Source organism: Mustela lutreola, chromosome 12, assembly GCF_030435805.1.
Source record: "Mustela lutreola isolate mMusLut2 chromosome 12, mMusLut2.pri, whole genome shotgun sequence".
In the NCBI taxonomy this organism is placed as follows: Eukaryota; Metazoa; Chordata; class Mammalia; order Carnivora; family Mustelidae; genus Mustela; species Mustela lutreola.
The window spans coordinates 27792353-27812483 of record NC_081301.1 but is presented as its reverse complement, the minus strand read 5'-3'; the positions used below and the strand labels follow the sequence as shown (position 1 = coordinate 27812483).

General features: G+C 37.0%; 1 protein-coding gene across 3 annotated transcripts in view; it reads left to right on the top strand.

Moving 5' to 3' along the window:
- The window catches only part of SMC2 (structural maintenance of chromosomes 2), a 61354-nt gene extending 56142 nt beyond the window's left edge, over positions 1–5212 (top strand). For all 3 annotated transcript variants that reach the window (XM_059142206.1, XM_059142205.1, XM_059142208.1), the window contains 2 exons: positions 511–658; positions 1688–5212. In XM_059142206.1, coding sequence (XP_058998189.1) covers positions 511–658; positions 1688–1846 — 307 coding nt within the window. In that variant the 3' untranslated portion in view covers positions 1847–5212. The remainder of the gene's footprint in view (positions 1–510; positions 659–1687) is intronic.
- Positions 5213–20131: the final 14919 nt, after the last annotated feature.

Sequence of the window (20131 nt, the reverse complement as noted above, 5' to 3'; positions counted from 1 at the left end):
TGACTCTGGGAAGTAACGGGCCATAATCTATACAACTTACTCTTATATGGTGCCAATAAAAAATGGATATTGGTGTGTGCATGTGTGTATATGTATACTCCTAACTGCTTGCATAGTGAAAGTTTGAAAGAGGCACCTAAACCTGTTGCAGTTTGAGCAAGACAATAGCTGTTGTCTTAACCAGTTAGTATATAGCCCTCACTCCCCTGCTACCTAGGCATCTAATAGCAATTGGGGAAGGAAAGAAAATACTTACCATCTTTTCTTAAGGAGAAGTGCCATTTGTCCCGATTCTTTGATTGGAAAGAATATAAACCTGTTCAAAATAAAACTCTTTGAAGAAAGGAAAAGCAAAAATAAAGAACCAGTTTAAAAACGTAAGTGTTGACATTTGAAACTTCAGTTAAGCCTGCACTATTCCATAAGAGGATAGCAGATTTGCTTCAGTGTTTTGGTAAAGAGTGGTAGAGTCACGTTTTGATAACTTCTCTTTTGGTCTTTTTTGTGCAGGTCGTTAGTAGCTTTGTCATTAATATTGTCCATGCTTCTCTTCAAACCTGCTCCAATTTATATCCTGGATGAGGTGGATGCAGCCTTGGATCTTTCTCACACCCAGAATATTGGACAGATGCTGCGTACTCACTTCACACATTCTCAGGTAAGAACCAGAAAAAATGTCTCTGTCAACAGTTTTAGTATTTGTTCTTCTAAAGCTATTCTTTAGTAATGGCCAACACTAAGATATTGAAGGTTGGGAAATATTAAAGTATTGTGTATCTCTTTAAATATATATTGAATATTTACATATACTTCCATTCAAGTGGATATTGAAGGAAAAAAAGGTTTGGTTTCCTACTAAAGAGGGAGCCAGGCATTACCATTGTTGACTGTACCATGAGGGAGAATCTAAGTTTTTCATAATTTGGAATTAATTGATGGGTAATATTATTTTCTCTAGCTAACTGTCCTAGGATACACAATCAAAGCAAGACTGTTTTAGGAAATCAGAAAATCATGTGGTACTTGATGGGAGTACTCCTTATTTTTCCCGATGAAAGAGAAAAGCCCCTTTAGGAATAGTTTGTTTTTATAGAACTGTTGCTGCGGGCACTGGGGCTGCCACATATGGTTATACAGATAGTGCAGCATACAACTCGGGGGGCTTCACTTATCATAGTTACCACAGACTAGAGTATTATGGTAGTCTCTTTAGCAGGTAACAGTACATGGTACCTTTTCTTAATTTTGTAAATATTCCATTTGAGCTAGTGGTAGTGCTTGTAGGAACTTGTAGCCTTCTTTGATATTCTTAAAATATCACAGAGAAAGATATTTCACCAGGGCATTTAGAGTTAGCAACAAAACAGTGATGGCCAGCTGCAGAGGATAGCAACCAGCAGTCACCAGTAGGAAGTAGTAAACCTGGGTATTGAAGCACTCAAAGTCAAATTAAGAGACTCTTAAAACTCAAATATAGAAAGCTAGAATTCATCTAGGTGCCCAGTATTAGAACTAGTTTTCACTTGCAGTTGAGGATGGTGCATTTGCTTCGAGCTAAGCTTTGAAAGAAATAACAAAATCAGAATATATCCAGAAAGTTCTTAACCCCAGAATAAAAATAGGAGTGCATTTCTTCACATTACAAAAAGTATCTTTCATGCTTTTTTTTCCCCCTTTTTCCCTTAAGTTCATTGTGGTGTCACTAAAGGAGGGTATGTTCAACAATGCAAATGTCCTTTTCAAAACCAAGTTTGTGGATGGTGTTTCTACAGTAACCAGATTTACTCAATGTCAAAATGGAAAGATTCCAAAGGAAACCACATCCAAGGCAAAAGGACCCAAATGATCACATCTGGAAGTTAAAAGAACAAATTTACTCCTTCACCTTGACCTGTAGTTTAAATATAAAGAACTTGGGCTTTACTTATTTATGTAAAAATGTAATGTCGTTACTTAACCTATATTTTCTCTTCCTTTATGTAATCACTTATAAATACGTAGATTCCTCTCAATTAGTTTAACTGTCGTCCAATTACTGGTGATTGTGATTTTATGCATGTCCTCAAATGCTTTTTTATTACAGAATTTTATATATATATATATATATATATATATATATATATATATATATATATATATATGGGAGCCTGAGATAACCTGGTTGGTGATAAATTCTGTTTGCAAAATCAAAAATACAAAGCAACAGATGAAATTAGAGGATAAATATAGCTGATAGTCAGCTTTTAATTAGTTAATTCCTACGGTAATATTAGTGTGTTTTCTGTTGTTAAGAAAGTCATTTAGGGGAGGAAGACTTATAAAAGCAAGTATCTGGACCAACAGAGGGAACATAAAAGAAGCTATTAGGCATGCACGAGCTGTTTGTGGCTCTTTGAAGGTACAATGCCAGAGCCCTGATTTAGACTCAGTGATTTAGACTTAGCGATGTTTGGTTATCATGTGTCTATATGCTTAGTAACTAGTATGTGCAATCTTAAGTTTTTAAAGCCTTTACCACTTTTTAATAGAAGCCTGGGAGAAGGTCTTTTGCATGCTGCCCTCCACCTTTATCTGAAATCTCCTCATGTTTTCAAAGTCCAATCAATAACAATCTATTGGTGAATGAGAATGTATTTATTTTTCCTTCATTCTGATACATTTATAAATAGATCCATCTGTTTTACCAAAAGAACTCAAAATTTGTTGATTATGTCTTAGTGTCTTCTGCTTTCTAGTTCAAAAGGTTGAATTTCCTTTAAGAACTCAAAAGAAGCACTGCCAGTCACCGTAAGATTACTGTACATAGTTCCTGTTATCTCTAGGTACATCACCAGAATAGTGTCTCTAAACTTTGACTCTTCAAAGCTCTCATATGATCTAGTCTGATCTTGAGTATGTTATTTTGCCTCACATCTTTCTTGATACTTGAGTCTTAGTTCCTCTGGCTATCCTTCACCTATATATGCTTTTAATTCTTGGCCTTGGCTTTAACATTTCTCATCCTTCCCTCTCATGTCAGATAATATCCAGGTAACCGATATAATGGGAAACATAAGAAAGGATTGAATCTGGAATTAGTTCTTGTCCGCTGTAGGAGGAGAGGGAGACAAAGCTATAAATGCTGAATTATAGGAAGTCTAATACCACATGTAAGAGACAGGAGTTTTTTTTTTTTTAATTTACTCTCCAATGTATTACAGACTGTCTGCCAGGACATTTCTGTCACTTCACACTTGCAGCAAGGTTACGTACCTGTTGACCACAGCCTAATCAGCACTAGCTATTAGTTTAGTATTTCTGATTTCCTAGTTACAAAATGGTATTTCATTGCTGTTTTAACTACGACTTTATAAATAACTTGTGAGGTTGAATATTTTGCCATATGAACTAATTTTCTTTACTACAAAGTTTGTTTGCTTGCTTCCCTAATTTTTGTCATATGTAATCTTGCTCTTGGATGAAATTCCTCAAACATTGAATTTTTGTGTTATGTTGTTCATATTCTTTGATTAGAAGACATGAAGGGGAACCGGAGACATGTATTTCTCACATCCTCAATAATAGGAGTAACTAACATTTACTGTGCTCTTTTATATATCGGATGCTATTCTCATTTGCACATGTTTTCACATTTTAGGTAAGTACTGTTGATCAGCATTATATAATTGAGGAAATTGAATTGAGCAGAGAAATTAAGAAACTTGTCCCCAGTGGCAGTACAGTTAGTTCAAAGCGGAGCCACGATACCAGTCTTGGCAGCTGGTCTCCAGAATATACAGTATTTACCCTACTGATAGTTTGAACATTGGTGTTTATCGTACATAATAAAGTTAAGACATACCTGGATGAGCAGTATGCACGATGTGAGAATATTATTTTAGGAAGAATGTCAAACATTTAAAAAGGATTTCTTTTTTTGTTTGGTTTGTTTGGGCATTTCAGGTACACTACAACAGCAAAAGCAAAAACTCGAGATTCCCTCTTCCAATACAGTGAAGTAATCAAATAGCCCATCTGCTTCCACAATCATGTCACCTGCAATTTGGGGCGAGTTTTCTTCCTTTTTGATTTGTGTGCATTTTATTTACTTTTCTTAACTGCACTGTCTTGAAGTTCCAGCCTGATGTTGTTTAAGAGTAATAATGAGAGCTGGCATATTTGCCTTTTCTGTAGAATTTGGAGGAAATCATTCTGTCTATAGGTTTTTGGTTTATATTCTTTATCAAGGTAAAGACTTTTCCATCTATTCCTAGTTTGATCAGTTTTGTCATGGATGGGTTATTGCATTTTCATTGCTTTTTTTTTGCATTGATGATATGATCATGTAACTTTATGTGTTATGAATTATATTACTTAATTTTTTAATATTACACCTATTTAATCTGGTATTCCTAGATTAAACCCCATTTGGCCATGGTCTATAATTCTTTTTATGTACAGGTATACCTTGTTTTATGATTCAGGGGTAACTGCATGGTTTTTGTTTTTTTATACAAATTGAAGGTTTGTGGCACCCGTGCTGCAAGGAAATCTCCCAGCACCATTTTTCCAATAGCATTTGTTACGTGTGAGTCTGTCAGTTTGGGAATTCCACAATAATTTCAAATTTTTTCATTATTATATTTGTTATGGTGATCCATGAACAAGATTACAACTCACTGAAAGCTCAGATGATGGTTAGCATTTTTTAGCAATAAAGTATTTAAGGTATGTACTTTTAGACATGCTGTCACACACTTAATAGACTATTATAAATTTTATGTGCACTGGGAAACCCAAAATTTTGCTTTGTGATAACATGCTTTATTATGGCCATATGGAACAGAACCCAAAATATCTCTAGGGTATGGCTTTATTATAGGATTCTGTTTCCTAAGAGTTTGGTCATGATTTTTGTGTATGTTCATGAAGGTTTTTGGTAATTTTGTTTGTTTTCCTACTGGCTTTGTTCTGTTTTAGGGTAATACTATTTTTATAAAATGAATTGGGAGGGGCACCTGGGTGGCTCAGTGGGTTAAAGCCTCTGCCTTCAGCTAAGGTCATGATCCCAGGATCCTGGGATCAAGCCCCGCATCAGGCTCTCTGTCCATTGGGGAGCCTGCTTTCCCCTCTTTCTCTCTGCCTCTCTCTGTGCGTGCCTACTTGTGATCTGTCTGTCAAATAAAAAAATATTAAAAAAAATAAAATGAATTGGGAAATGTCCCTCCTTCCATTTTCCTGTAGAACTATATAGAATTTGTCTCAATTCTTTAAATATTAGAATTTTCCTGTGAAACTAGGCCTAGAGAATGGGGGGTGGGATGAGGAGAATATAAAGTAAGTACAATTGCTTTAATAGTTATGGGTCTACTTACCTATAACAGGTGACTTGTGATACTTTGTGTTTTTTGTTGAATTGTTGCATCTAAATTGTCAAATTTGTAATTTGTGTGGAGAGGTCATGGTATTTCCTCATGATCATTTTGATGTCTTCAAACTCTGAAGTGGTAATTTGTTCTTTTTTTCCTCTTTATCGGTCTTGCTGAAGTTTGTTGATTTTATTGTCTTTCAGTTTTCAATTCTTTAATTTTTTTTTCTTTTTGCTTACTTTGCTCTTTTCTAATTTTATGGTAGAAGTTTAGATTATGGATTTGAGACCTTTTTTTTTTTTCTAGCAAGTAATACCATTTAGCTTCATCTCACAGATTTTGATATGTTGCATTTTCATGTTGTTTTTTTAATTTTTTTTGGATTTTTGTTGGATTCTTTTGGAATGTATTTAATTTCCAGATAGTTGGAGATTTTCCAGGTAGTATTTTCTTTTTTTTTTTTTTTTAAAGATTTTATTTATTCGATAGATCACAAGTAGGCAGAGAGGCAGGCAGAGAGAGGGGGGGAAGCAGGCTCCCTGCTGAGCAGAGAACCCGATGTGGGGCTCGATCCCAGGACCCTGAGATCATGACTTGAGCCGAAGGCAGCGGCTTAACCCACTGAGCCACCCAGGCGCCCCTCCAGGTAGTATTTTCTTACTGATTTCTAGTTTGTTCTGTTATGGCCAGGAATTTTTTTAATTGTTAAAAATTTAAAAATGAGATTTAGAAAAAGTACAAATTCAATGGTCTAAGGTTCTATCTTAATCTGTATTCTAGGTAAATAAGAACAAGGTAAACCCAGACTAAATAGAAAGGTAGAGAAGTCAGCAGATATAGGACTGATAAACAGTGGAGAAAAAAATTAGTGAAACTGATAATTGGTTCTCAAAAGAATAATAAAATCATTCTATCTATAATTAGACCAATCAGGTAAACCAGAGGAATTCCAAGTCACTAATATCAGGAAGGGAAGAAGTTACCACTATGGCTCTTAATTAAAAGGATACCTAAAGTTATTATGATTTTTATGCCGTTAGTGCAGCAACTTAAGACAAAATGGAAAATTGGAAACATAAAACTCAACCAAAATTGACAAGAACAGACAATACCAGAATTGCAATTCGAATGATTAAATATTCTCCCACAAGGAACACTTTAGGTTCATGTGGTTTTACTTGTAAATTTCACCATTCAAGGAGAAGTAACACCAGTCTTAACATTCTTACAGAAAACAGGAGGGGGATGGGAACACTTACAACTTGTTTTATGAGGCCAGGGTTTTAAAACTTGACAAAGACCTTACAAAACAAAATTACAGTATGGTAGTCCTCATGAACATAGGAGCAGAAAATATTAGCAGACTGAATCTAATGACATCCATAAAAGATAATAAACCATTTTCATGTTTAACAGATGGTATTGACCACTAGATATTTATACAGAAAAACACTGCCCTTTACAACATACACAAAAGATAACTAAAGATGAGTCATAGACCTAAAAGCAGTAGTTTTAACACTTCTAGAAGAAAATCTTTGTGACCTTAGGTTAGGCAAAGATTTCCTAGAATGCAAATAAATAAATAAATAAATAAATAAAACAAACATATATAAAATTAAATTTAAAATATCTTCAAAGGCTCTTAAGAAAATGGAAAGACAAAGTACAGAATAGGAGAAATATTTTTACAATGTAGAGAGCTGACAGAATTATGTGCAGAATGTGTAAAGAACTTGAACTCCCATGTCAATATTTACATAAAGGGTAGGTAAAACTATGGTCACCTTAGCATAAACCAGGGCGGGGCAGTGCACTGTATTCACAATACTGACTGCAATTTTCACTGCCACACATTTGAATGTTTTAATGGCAGACTCTTTGGTTCTGGTCATGATCCTAGGGTCCTGGGATCGAGCCCCGTGTCGGGCTCTCTGCTCAGTGGGGAGCTTCCTTCCCTTCCTCTCTCTGCCTGCCTCTTTGCCTACATGTGATCTCTCTTTATCAAATAAATAAATAAAATCTTTAAAAAAAAAATGGCAGGCTCACTTAAGGGTGTCTCTGATGAAGTTTAAAAATTATTTTTTTTTAATCTCCTCCTCCCTCTTTTGTAATCTGAGTGATAAAAATGGCAAGTAGGTAAAAAGCACTTCTGCATACCAAAACATAGTTGTTTGCAGAAATGCAGTTATTTCAGTTGGAGTGTGAAGTAACTGCTTTTGTTCTGGAATACCATTTTTATTTACTTAAATAGATGACCAAGACAAACTATGGTTAAGTCTGTGGTATTTGGTAGACATTTCTTAAAAATGAGCAAAATGAGCCTGTCATATTAACCTGAAATTTGTTGCAAATAATAAAATCACAGCTTTCAAACGAAAATTAGAATTTTGCCAAACTTGTATTTGTCATTGTGAGCTGGACATCTTCTCAGTGAAGACTTTTCTGATAATGTGGATGGTTATATAAACAAGCAGGATTTTTTTTGTCATATTATGAAATATGTTAACATTTTAAAGATTTGCATAACTCAGTAAGTGGTATTTTCCCATGACAAATGTGTGAGGCCACAAAATCCTACATTGGTACAAGACCAATTATAATGTTGCAGATTACAATAACTTTATTGATAGGGTTTCAGATGCCACATGGCAACTATTAAGAAGTGATCACTTGTTGCATTGTGTTGTTAATGTCAAGAAAGACTATCTACATCATCTAATATACCTCACTTTCCAGCTACATACTTATTCTCAACTGTAGGTATAAAACTTGAATAACTTGTCCAGTGTTACACAGCTAGAAAGTGAGGGGTGGGAGAAGGGAGCCAAGATTTAAACACAGAGTATCCAGCTAAAGACCCTATCCATACTCTCAGCCATTATAATATAACAAGCCAGTTAGGTATGCTCCTGAGTTTGTGCCTAGAGCTGAAATAACACTCCCATTCTGCCTTGCATAGACAAGATTCTCTTGTAACTTGCCTTGCATGGGTGGGAGCAAGGAGAGATACATTTACATCCATTGTAGAGAACAAGGATCACAGTTTAATACTAAAGCTCATGCCACTAATCATTTGATAGCAATCTAGTGAGATAATGTGGCTGCCCCTTTTCTTGCCACTGGTTAAGGACCAGTTTTTGATGGGTTAAGGCTTTAGGTATTACCCAAGACCATTTTTCTTAAGTGGTTTGTAGGATGGGCCCTGTTACTCGATGATCCTAAGTATCTTCTAAAGGTAACCTCAAGGCTCTTTGCTCCTTTCTGCATGTTGTTCCTTGTGTACATTACTACCCTGTTTACAAGTTTGGCATTCTATGTAACCGCCCACTTTATGGAGTTCAGCCTATCCTCACTGCCGTTATGAACCCCACATGGCACCCAAACTGCAACAGCTGCCATTCCTGGACATGGCTTACTGCTTTGTTTTGGCTCATGCTTTTGTTAGTGTGGAACAGTCATTCTATACCATTCCTATTGACAGCATACCCACCTTTAAAGGTTCTACTCCGAAAACACCACCTCTGTGGATCATTCTCTGTGCCCATCTTCCTTTCATAAGGCATCAAAAATATTGCCTAATAGTAGTAACTGAACACATCTTAGTTCTAGTAGATTGTAAACTGCTAAGTGCAATACTTTGGAGCCCATAACCTATTAAATGACTTGATCTCAAAGATGATTAACTTAAAGGTGAAATAGACCATGGTATTTAGCTTATGTACCACACTATGGATTAGCAAACACTGATCCATATTCATTATGAAAAATTACTGTTAGGGGTATGACATACATTCGTACGTCTAATTAAGTCTCACAGTAAAACTTTATGAGAAAAGATTTCATGCTAGAGACTTTTCCTCTGAGGAATCCAAAGAATCATAGTATCAGCCCCTTTTACATGTTGTATCTATTACTTCCTACTTTATTTTTCATAGGTGTGGGAAGTATATATAAATTGTCTAAACTCTTTGTGTTCCAAAGTTGAAAGGTTTTTATTTCACATCTGTCTGCTTTCATGAAAACCTGAAGATGACACACACCAATGGAAGTATGTTTCATGCTTATGGGTTGGAAGAATTTTGTTAAAATGTCCATACGACCCAAAGGAATCTATAGATTCAGTGCAATCCCTATCATACCAACAGCATTTCTCAAATAACTAGAACAAATGTACTAAAATTTGTATGGAGCCACCAAATAGCCAAAGTGATTTTAAAGAACAAAGCTGGAAGTATCACAGTCCCCAGCATCAAGGAGACACCACAAAGCTATAGTAATGAGAATATTATGGTAGTGACATAAAAGTCAACCCATAGACCAATAGAAAAGGATAAAGTGCTCAGAAATAAAACTACTTATCTGGTCATTAGTCTGCCACAAAGGAGACAAGAGTATACAAAACTTTTAAAATTGCTTAGTAATTTAGATCTAGAAATTTGCTTTTGTGCTAATTAGGATTAACAATTCAGGGCATGTTAATTAGAAGAAGAGGGGGAAAAATACCTAACAAAATGTTTATCCTGAGATTGCTTCCAGCTTAGCATAAGGAAGCAGATATTAAACACATCCTGATTACCTCTGCTTGGGGGGACCAGGAAGAGCATCAGTTAATTTACTTTTATAAATAATTCCAATACTTTAAGCCATGTTTTCTACTCCCTCTCATAATTTCTATCACAGCTAAATGGACCAGAAATATACTGTGCTGCTAAGCTATGGCCCATGCTATTCCTGGTTGCTGCTGAAAAAATTTAGATGGCAAAATGTATATTTAGGATAAATACAGTGCACCTAGTTTCATCTATGACCTTATTTTAACAGCTCAACAAAGTTGCTGTTATTCTCACAGATGAGAAAACAGGCTCAGAGAAGTTACTTTCCTTGCTCAGTTAAGGTGCAGCCAATCAGAATTTGATTTCATCTCTTCAATTCCAAAATTCATGCTCTTTCAACCACACAATTGTTTCCAACACATTATTTAGTAATGTAAAAACTATTTAAGGAAAAGCTTTTCAAGGGAGATTTAAATATGTAGGAGCATAAACTTTGAAATGAACTCCTTTTGGCTTCAGTCTCCTAAAACTAAAATAACAAAAATACAAAATAAATACAAACCACCACAGAAATAAAAGTTTAGTTTGGCATTTATCTAATTACATAGATAAAGGTGAAATAAACGGGTGCTTATCATGAGCCTATGCTATCTGCTGCAGAGCAAAATTTTAATTATCACACATTAATGTGAACCATGACTAATTTTTCCCACCACTGTCCTCACTTTGCACCACAGTAAAACCTTGCACAGTGTGCATTTGGTCATCACCTACTAGGAATACACCATATACAGATTAAGAATAACTGTGCTCTCTCCTTAGGCTAGGGAAACAAAAGCAAAAATAAGACAACACCAAAATAAAAAGCTTTTGGGTAGCAAATGGAACCATCAGCAAAACCAAAAGGGAATCTACTGAGTGGGAAAAGATATCTGCAAATGACATATCCGATAAGGAGTTAAGTATCCAAAAATATATAAAGAACTTAAGCAATCCAACACACATACACACACCCACCCCAAAAGTAACAAAAATGGGGAAAGGACTTGAATACACATTTCTTCAAAGAAGACCTACAGATTCTCAACATCTTTCATCATCAAGGAAATACAAACCAAAACAATGACATCACCTTACTCTTGTCAAAATGGTTAAAATTAAAAAGATAAATAAAAAGTGTTCATGAGAGGTGCCTGGATGGCTCAGTCGTTAAGCATCTGCCTTCAACTCAAGTCGTGATCTCAGGGTCCTGGAATCAGACCCCGTACTGGGGTCCTGCATCAGGCTCCCTGCTCTGGGAGAACCCTGCTTCCACCTTTCCCACTTACCCTGCTTTGTTCCCTGTCTTGGTGTGTCTCTGTCAAACAAATCTTTAAAAAAAAAAAAAAAAAAAAAAAAAAAAAAAAAAAAAAGATCATGAGGGGATAGAGAAAAAGGGATCCTCATGCACTATTTGGGAATGTAGATTGGTGCAGCCACTGTGGAAAAATAGCATGGAAGTTCCTCAAGGAATTAAAAATAGAATTAGTATATGATCCAGTATTCCACTACTAGGCATTTACTCAAAGAAGACAAAAACACTAATTTGAAAAGATAGATGTGTCACTATTATTAAGGAATTTTTTTGATGCCTTATGAAAGGGGGATGGGACTAGAGAAGGAGCCACAGATGCAGTGTCTTAAATAGCACGTTGAAGAATGGGTATGCTGTTGATACGAATGTCACAGAGTAACTGCTCTAGTTAGAGGAGCATGAGCGAAAACATACTGGAAACAAAAGGCGAGAGGGAAGAACATGCATGCATAAGTCGTGACAGCATGACACTGAATGTTCGGGAAATGAAATTTTTTTCTATATGCATGGATTATAGAATGTATACATGGAATCAAGAAATGAAGCTGAAGGATAAGGAGAAAGGAACCCTTGGCTTTGTTGGTGGGAACGTCAATTGGTGTGGGAACTATTGAAAATAGTTTGGAAGTTCCTCAAAAACTTAAAAGTAGAACTGCCATATGATCCAGCAATTCTACTTGTGTGGATTTATCTGATGAAAACAAAAACACGAACTTGAAAAGATACCTGCACCCCCATGTTCACTCCAGAGCTATTTACAATATCCGAAATATGAAAACAGCCTATGTATCCATCGGTGGAAGGATAAAATGTGGTATGTATAAATTCAGTGGAATATTATCCAGCCATAAAAAAAGAGAAGGAAATCTTGCCATATTTAACAGTATTGATGGAATTTCAGGGCATTCTGCAAAGTGAAGTAAGTCAGAAAGACACACTATTGTACAGGTGGAATATAAAATAAACCAATAATCTCCCCAAGCTCATAGATATAGAAAACATATTGGTGGTTGCCAGAAGCAGGGGGTGTGCAGATGGGTGAAGAGGATCAAAGGTACAAACATCAAAAGGTACAAACATCTAGTGATGGGGATGTATAGCATGGGGACCATAGTTAATAATACTGTATTGTATTTTTGAAAGTTCTTAAAGGTATCTTAAAAGCTCCCATCACAAGAAAAGAATTTGTAACGACCTATGGTGATAGATATGAACTAGAGTTACTGTGATGATTATTTTGCACTATATACAAATATTGAATCATGTATACCCGGAACTAATATAATGTTACAGGTGAGTAAAAGAAAATGAAGCTGGAAAACAGCAAAGGACTGGACTGAGAAAACTGACTTTAAACTGCCCTCTTAACAAGTCTGATGTGAATGGAAAATTGATGCTAGAAAATCTAATCAGAAATCAGAATAAAAATGGAACTCTCTCCTAAAATATAAAAAAAGGAAAATGGTCAAGGGTACCTGTGTGGCCCCAAGATCCAACCTTGAAAATTTAACACAATTCTAGCAGAAGCAATAACCAGAGCCGTGATTAAAATCTCAATGGGAAGAAAAACACTGCAGAGGCAGGTAAAAGATATTCATGTATTTTCTGGCAAAATCAATGGAAAAGAGGGGGAGAGGCAGACTGAAATGACATCGGATCCCAGGAGTTCAGCTAGGTAGCTATCAAACCATTGCAAACACCTACAAACTCAATAGGAGATAGAAGAAGAGCAGCAATTCTAGGAACAGAAAATCGACTACTTTTTGAAAGGTGGTACATGCGGAGAAGTGAATCTGAAGTGATGGAAAGACAGACTGCCGTGGGTGGTGGGCAGCTCCCAGCAAGTGGTGGAGCCGTGGAGCACAAAATCAGAACTTTTAGAAGTCTACTCCACTGAGGGACATCGCTCCAGAGGCTAAGCAGGGGTGGAGCCCTCACAGGGACAGTGTGGTCTCAGGACCCGCGGGGTCACAGAAAAACTGGGGGTATCTGAGTGTGGTAGAGCTGCCAGGTATTGGAGCAGGAAAGCTGGCTACAGAGGTGGAGCTGAGGAGTGAGCTCTTAGCTTGGGCCTTACCTTAAAAGGTGATCTGAGGCACAGTTAGGGTACTGCTTTTTGAGCAGGGACCCCACAAGTGGCAGATCTGGGGAGACAGCCCAGTTCCTCCTCCATGAGAAGCAGCACAGGCAGGAATCTCCTGGGTTTGGAGACTCCAAATGGGACCATGTGCCAGAGATAGAAACGCTCTGTCACAGGCCTGGTGAGCTTGGAGCAGGGCGGGAGACCAGGGAGACAGGAGTGTTGGTCTGCTTTTCTCCAAGGACACACTGAGGAGTAGGACCCTGATCTCTCGGTTCCTCTGGGCTGGAGATTGGGAAGCTGCCATTTTCATTCCTGTCCTCCAAAGTGGTACGGAAGCGTTCAGGAAATAAAAGCTACCGAGAGGGAACCCAAGCAGATTACTTAGCCAGTCCCTGGCAAGGGGGGTGCAATTCTGCGTTGGGCAAAGGCATTTGAGAATCACTGCCACAGGCCCCTCCCCCCAAAAGATCAGCAAGAACATCCAACCAAGACCAAGCTCACAGATCAAGGAGAACAGTGGAACTCCAGAGCTAGGGAAAAGCAACACATAAATTGATGGCTTTTTCCCCATGATCATTTAGTCTTGCAAAGTTAATTTTTTTTCCTTATTTTGCTTTTCCCTCTTTCCTCTTTTCACATTTTTAAACAATTTTTTTGACAATACCTTTCTAAAGAATATTTTAATCTTCATTGTTATATCTTATCCCTATATTGTATTTAACCTTATTTTTATATACATATAAGTTTTTTTTTTCCCTAAAAAATTCTGGGATATAATTTCTTCTAATAGGTCAAAATATACCCTAATCTAGTACATGGCTTTGTTCTACTCTCCAACCTGAGCACATTCCCTCCTCTTTTTTTGTTTTTTTTTCTTTTTCCAACCAACTTATCAATTCCTTTTTTAGAATTGTTTTTAAAAGTTTCATCTTTAAAGCCATATTCCATGCCTTTATTGTGTTTACCTTTATTTTTGTGTATATATATATAAGTTTTTCTTTCGTTAAAATTTTGGGAGGTAGTTTCTTCTAAGAGGCCAAAATACATCCAAAATCAACTGGGTGGCTCTAGTTTATTCTCCAGTCAAATATAAATATACATATACATATAAATGTAAATATAAATATATATATATATATGTGTGTGTGTATATATACACACATATATATGTATACACTTTATAATTTTTAACTATTTTTCCCCTTTTTTTTGCCCCCAATTTTGGATCTCTTCTGATTTGGCTAGTGTCCATTTTTTGGGGGTCTTTGCCACCCTTTTAGTATTTTATTCTCTCGTTCATATATTCTTATCTGGATAAAATGACAAAGTGGGAAAACTCACCACAAAAGAAATGAACAAGAGGCAGTACCAATGGCTAGGGACCTAACCAATATGGACATTGGTAATATGTCAGAACTAGAGTTCAGAATGATGATTCTCAAGGCGCTAGCTGGGCTTGAAAAAAACATGTAATATATTAGAGAATCCCTTTCTGGAGAAATAAAATCCCTTTCTGGGGAAATAAAACTAAAATCTAACCAAGCTGAAATCGAAGAAGCTACTAATGAGGTGAAATTTTAAAATGCAGGCTCTTACTGTGAGGGTAAATGAGGCAGAAGGGAGAATTAGTGATATAGAAGACAAAATGACAGAGAATAAGGAAACTGAACAAAAGAGAAAAACAAATACTGGAACATGAGGAAAGAATTCGAGAGGTAAGTGATACCATAAGATGAAATGATATTAGAATAATTGGGATTCCAGAAGAAGAAGAGAGGGGCAGAAGGTATATTGGAGCGAATTACAGTAAAGAATTTCCCTAATATGGCAAAGGGAAGAAGCATCAAAATCCAGGAGGCACAGAAAAAGCCCTTCAAAAATCGATAAAAATAGTTCCACATCCTGTCATCTAATAGTAAAACTTACAAGTCTTATTGATAAAAAGAAAAGCAGCTCTGGACATGTAGTCTAAAATACAATGGTAGAAATACTGGATTGGCAGGAGACTTATCCACAGAGACCTGGCAGGCCAGAAAGAACTGGCATAATATATTCGGAGCACTAAATGAGAAAAATATGCAGCCAAGAATACTATATCCAGCTAGGCTATCATTGAAAATAGAAGGAGAGATAAAAAGCTTCCAGGACAAACAAAAATTAAAAGAATTTGAAAACACCATACCAGCCCTACAGGAAATATCTAAAGGGGTCCTCTAAGCAAAGAGAGAGCCTAAGAGTAGTAGATCAGAAAGGAACAGAGACAATGTACAGTAACAGTCACTATACAGGCAATAAAATGGCACTAAAGTCATATCTTTCAATAGTTATCCTGAATGTAAATGGGCTAAATGCTGCAATCAAAAGACAAAGGATATCAGAATGGATTAAAAGGGAAAAAAAAAAAAAACCCAAACCAAGATGCATCAATGTGCTGTCTACAGGAAACTCATTTTAGACCCAAAGACATCCAGATTTAAAGTGAGGGTGTGGAAAACAATTTTCCATGCTAATGGATATCAAAAGAAATCTGGTGTGGCAATCCTTATATCAGACTAACTAGATTTTAAGCCAAAGATACAATAAGAGAGGAGGAAGAGCACTATATCATACTTAAAGAGTCCGTCCAACAAGAAGATCTAAGAATTTTAAATATCTATGCCCCTAACATGGGAACAGCCAACTATATAAACCAATTAATAACAAAATCAAGGGAACACATTGATAATAAAATAATAATTGTAGGGGACTTTAACAGTCCCCCTCACTGAAATGGACAGATCATCCAAGCAAAAGATCAGCAAGGAAATAAAGGTCTTAAATGACACACTAGACCAGATGGACATCACAGATATATTCAGAACATTCCATCCCAAAGCAACAGAATACACATTTTTCTCTAGTGCACATGGAACATCCTCCAGACTAGATCACATCCTGGGTCACAAATCAGGTCTCAACTGGTACGAAAAGATTGGGATCATTCCCTGCGTATTTTCAGACCACAATGCTCTGAAGCTAGAATTCAGTCACAAGAGGGAAGTTGGGAAGAGCTCAAATATATGGAAACTAAAGAGTAACATACTAAAGAATGAATGGGTCAACCAGGAAATTAAAGAATAATTGAAAAAATTCACAGAAACAAATGAAAATGAAAATATCAAAATCTTTCTTCAAAATCGTTTGTTCAAAATCTTTGGGACATAGCAAAGGCAGTCCTGAGAGGAAAGTATATAGCAATACAAGCCTTTCTCAAGAAACAAGAAAGGTCTCAAGTATACAATCTAACCCTACATCTAAAGGAGCTAGAGAAAGAACAGCAAAGAAAGCCCAAATCCAGCAGAAGAGAAACCATACAGATCAGAGCAAAAATCAATGAAATAGAAACCAAAAGAACAATCAAGAAAACTAGGAGCTGGCTCTTTGAAAGAATTAATAAGATTGATAAACCCCTGGTCAGAATAATCAAAAAGAAAAAAGACCTAACTAAATAAAATCATGAATGAAAGAGGTGACATCACAACCAACACCAAAGAAATACAAACAATTTTAGGGACATATGAGCAACTATATGCCAGCAAATTTGACAATCTGGAAGAAATAGATACATTCCTAGAGATGTATAAACTACCAAAACTGAACCAGGAAGAAATAGAAATCCTGAAGAGACCAATAAGTAAGGAGGTTGAAGCAGTCACCAACAATCTCCCAACAAACAAGAGCCCAGGGCCAGATGGCTTGCCAGGGGAATTCTACCAAACATTTAAAGATGAATGAATACCTATTCCTCTGAAACTGTTCCAAAAACTAGAAATGGAAGGAAAACTTCCAAACTCATTTTATGAGGCCAGCATTACTTTGATCCTCAAATCAGACAAAGACCTCATCAAAATGAGAATTACAGACCAATATCTCTGATGAACATGGATGCAAAGCAAGATTGGTTTAACATCTGCAAATCAATCAATGTGGTACAATACATTAATAAAAAGAAGAACAAGAACCATATAATTCTCTCAATAGATGCTAAAAAAATCATTTGACAAAGTATAGCTTCCTTTCCTGATCAAAACTCTTCAAAGTGTAGGGATAGAGGAAACATACCTCAATACCATAGAAGCCATCTATGAAAAACCCACGGTGAATATTAATCTCAATGGGAAAACTGCTACTTTTCCCCCAAGGTCAAGAACATGGCAAGTCTCTCCACTATCACCATTGCTATTCAACATAGTACTAGAAGTCCTAGCCTCAGCAATCAGAGAACAAAAAGAAATAAAAGGCATCCAAATCAGCAAAGAAGTCAAACTATCACTCTTTGCAGATTATATGATACTTTATGTGAAAACCCCTTAAGGCGACATTTCAAACTGCTAGAACTTATTCAGTAATTCAGTAAGGGGTTAGGATATAAAATCAATGCACAGAACTCAGTTGCATTTCTATACACCAAAAGCAGGACAGAAGAAAGAGAAATTAAGGAGTTGATCCTATTTACAATTGTACCCCAAATCATAAGATACCTAGGAATAAGCCTAACCAAAGAGACAAAGGATCTGTACTCAGAAAACTATAAAATACTCATGAAAGAAATTGAGTTAGGCACGAAATGGAAAAACGTTCCATGCTCATGGATTAGAACAACAAATATTGTGAAAATGTTTATGCTACCTAAAGCAATCTACATATTTAATGCAATCCCTATCAAAATACCTTCATTTTTTTTTCAAGGAAATGAAAAAAAATTTATGTGGAACCAGAAAAGACCCTAAGTAGCCAGAGGAATGTTGAAAAGGAAAGCAAAAGTTGGTGGCATCACATTTCCAGACTTTAAGCTCTCTTACAAAGCTGTCATCATCAAGACAGTATGGTACTTGCACAAAAACAGACACATAGATTAATGGAACAGAATACAGAACCCAGAAATAGACCCTCAATTCTATGGTCAACTAATCTTCGACAAAGCAGGAAAGAATGCCCAGTGGAAAAAGACAGTCTCTTCAACAAATGGTGTTGGGAGAATTGGACAGCCACATGCAGAAGAATTAAAGTGGACCATTTCCTTACACCACACATGATAATAGAATCAAAATGACAAAAAGACATCAATGTGAGACAGGATTCCATCAAAATCCTTGAGGAGAGGAGTCAAGATGGCGGAGAAGTAGCAGCCTGAGTCTACTTCAGGTAGCAGGAGATCAGCTAGATACTTTATCTAAAGATTGCAAACACCTACAAATCCATTGGCACATCGAAGAGAAGAAGAACAGCAATTCTAGAAACAGAAAAACAACCACTTTCTGAAAGGAAGGGCTGGTGGAGAAGTGAATCCAAAGCGACAGGAAGATAGACCCCGGGGGGAGGGGCCGGCTCCCAGCAAGCGGCGGAGCAACAGACCACAAAATCAGGACTTTTAAAAGTCTGTTCCGCTGAGGAACTTCGCTCCAGAAGCTAAAACGGGGTGAAGCCCACACGGGGTCAACGTGGCCTCAGGTCCTGCAGGGTCACAGAAGGATCAGGGGTGTCTGAGTGTCGCAGAGCTTACAGGTATTAGAACGGGGAAGCTGGCTACAGAGACAGAGCTGACAGTGAGCTCACAGCTCTGGGGTACCTTGAACTGGATGCAGGCTCGGTGAGCTCGGAGCGCGGCCGGAGGTCAGGCAGGTGGGAGTTACTGGGCACTATTCTCTGAGGGCGCACTGAGGAGTGGGGCCCTGGGCTCTCGACTCCCCAGGACCGGAGACCAGGATGCCGCCATTTGTATTCCCGTCCTCTGGAACTCTACGGAAAGCTCTCAGGGAACAAAAGCACCTGAAAGCAAACCCGAGCGGATTACTCAGCCCCGTCCCTGGTTAGGGCAGTACAATCCCGCCTGGGGCAAAGACACTTGAGAATCACTACAACAGGCCCCTCCCCCAGAAGATCAACAAGAAATCTAACCAAGACCAAGTTCACCTACCAAGGAGTGCAGTTTCAATACCAAGGAGAGCAGCAGAATTCCAGAGGAGGAGAAAGCAAAGCACGGACTCATGGCTTTCTCCCTATGATTCTTTAGTCTTGCAGTTAATTTAATTTTTTTTCTTTTTCATTTTTTTTCTCTTCTTCTGCTAAAATTTTTTTAACTTTTACCCTTTTCTTTTTTAACGTTTTAAAACTAGTTTATCTAATATATGCATATTTTTTATACTTTTCTTTATTCGTTTTTTAAATTCTTTTCCTTCTTTCCTTTTTTTTCCCCCTTTCTTTCTTTCTGAACCTCTTTTTATCCCCTTTCTCCCCCCTCACAATTTGGGATCTCTTCTGATTTGGTTAAAGCATATTTTCCTGGGGTTGAGGCCACCCTTTTAGTATTTTACTTGCTCCTTCATATACTTTTATCTGGACAAAATGAGAAGGCAGAAAAATTCACCACAAAAAGAAGAACAAGAGGCAGTACCGACGGCTAGGAACCTAATCAATACAGACATTGGTAATATGTCAGATCTAGAGTTCAGAATGACAATTCTCAAGGTTCTAGCTGGGCTCGAAAAAGGCATGGAAGATATTAGAGAAACCCTCTTCGGAGATATAAAAGCCCTTACTGGAGAAATAAAAGAACTAAAATCTAACCAAGTTGAAATCAAAAAAGCTATTAATGAGGTGCAATCAAAAATGGAGGCTCTCACTGCTAGGATAAATGAGGCAGAAGAAAGAATTAGCGATATAGAAGACCAAATGACAGAGAATGAAGAAGGTGAGCAAAAGAGGGACAAACAGCTACTGGACCACGAGAGGAGAATTCGAGAGATAAGTG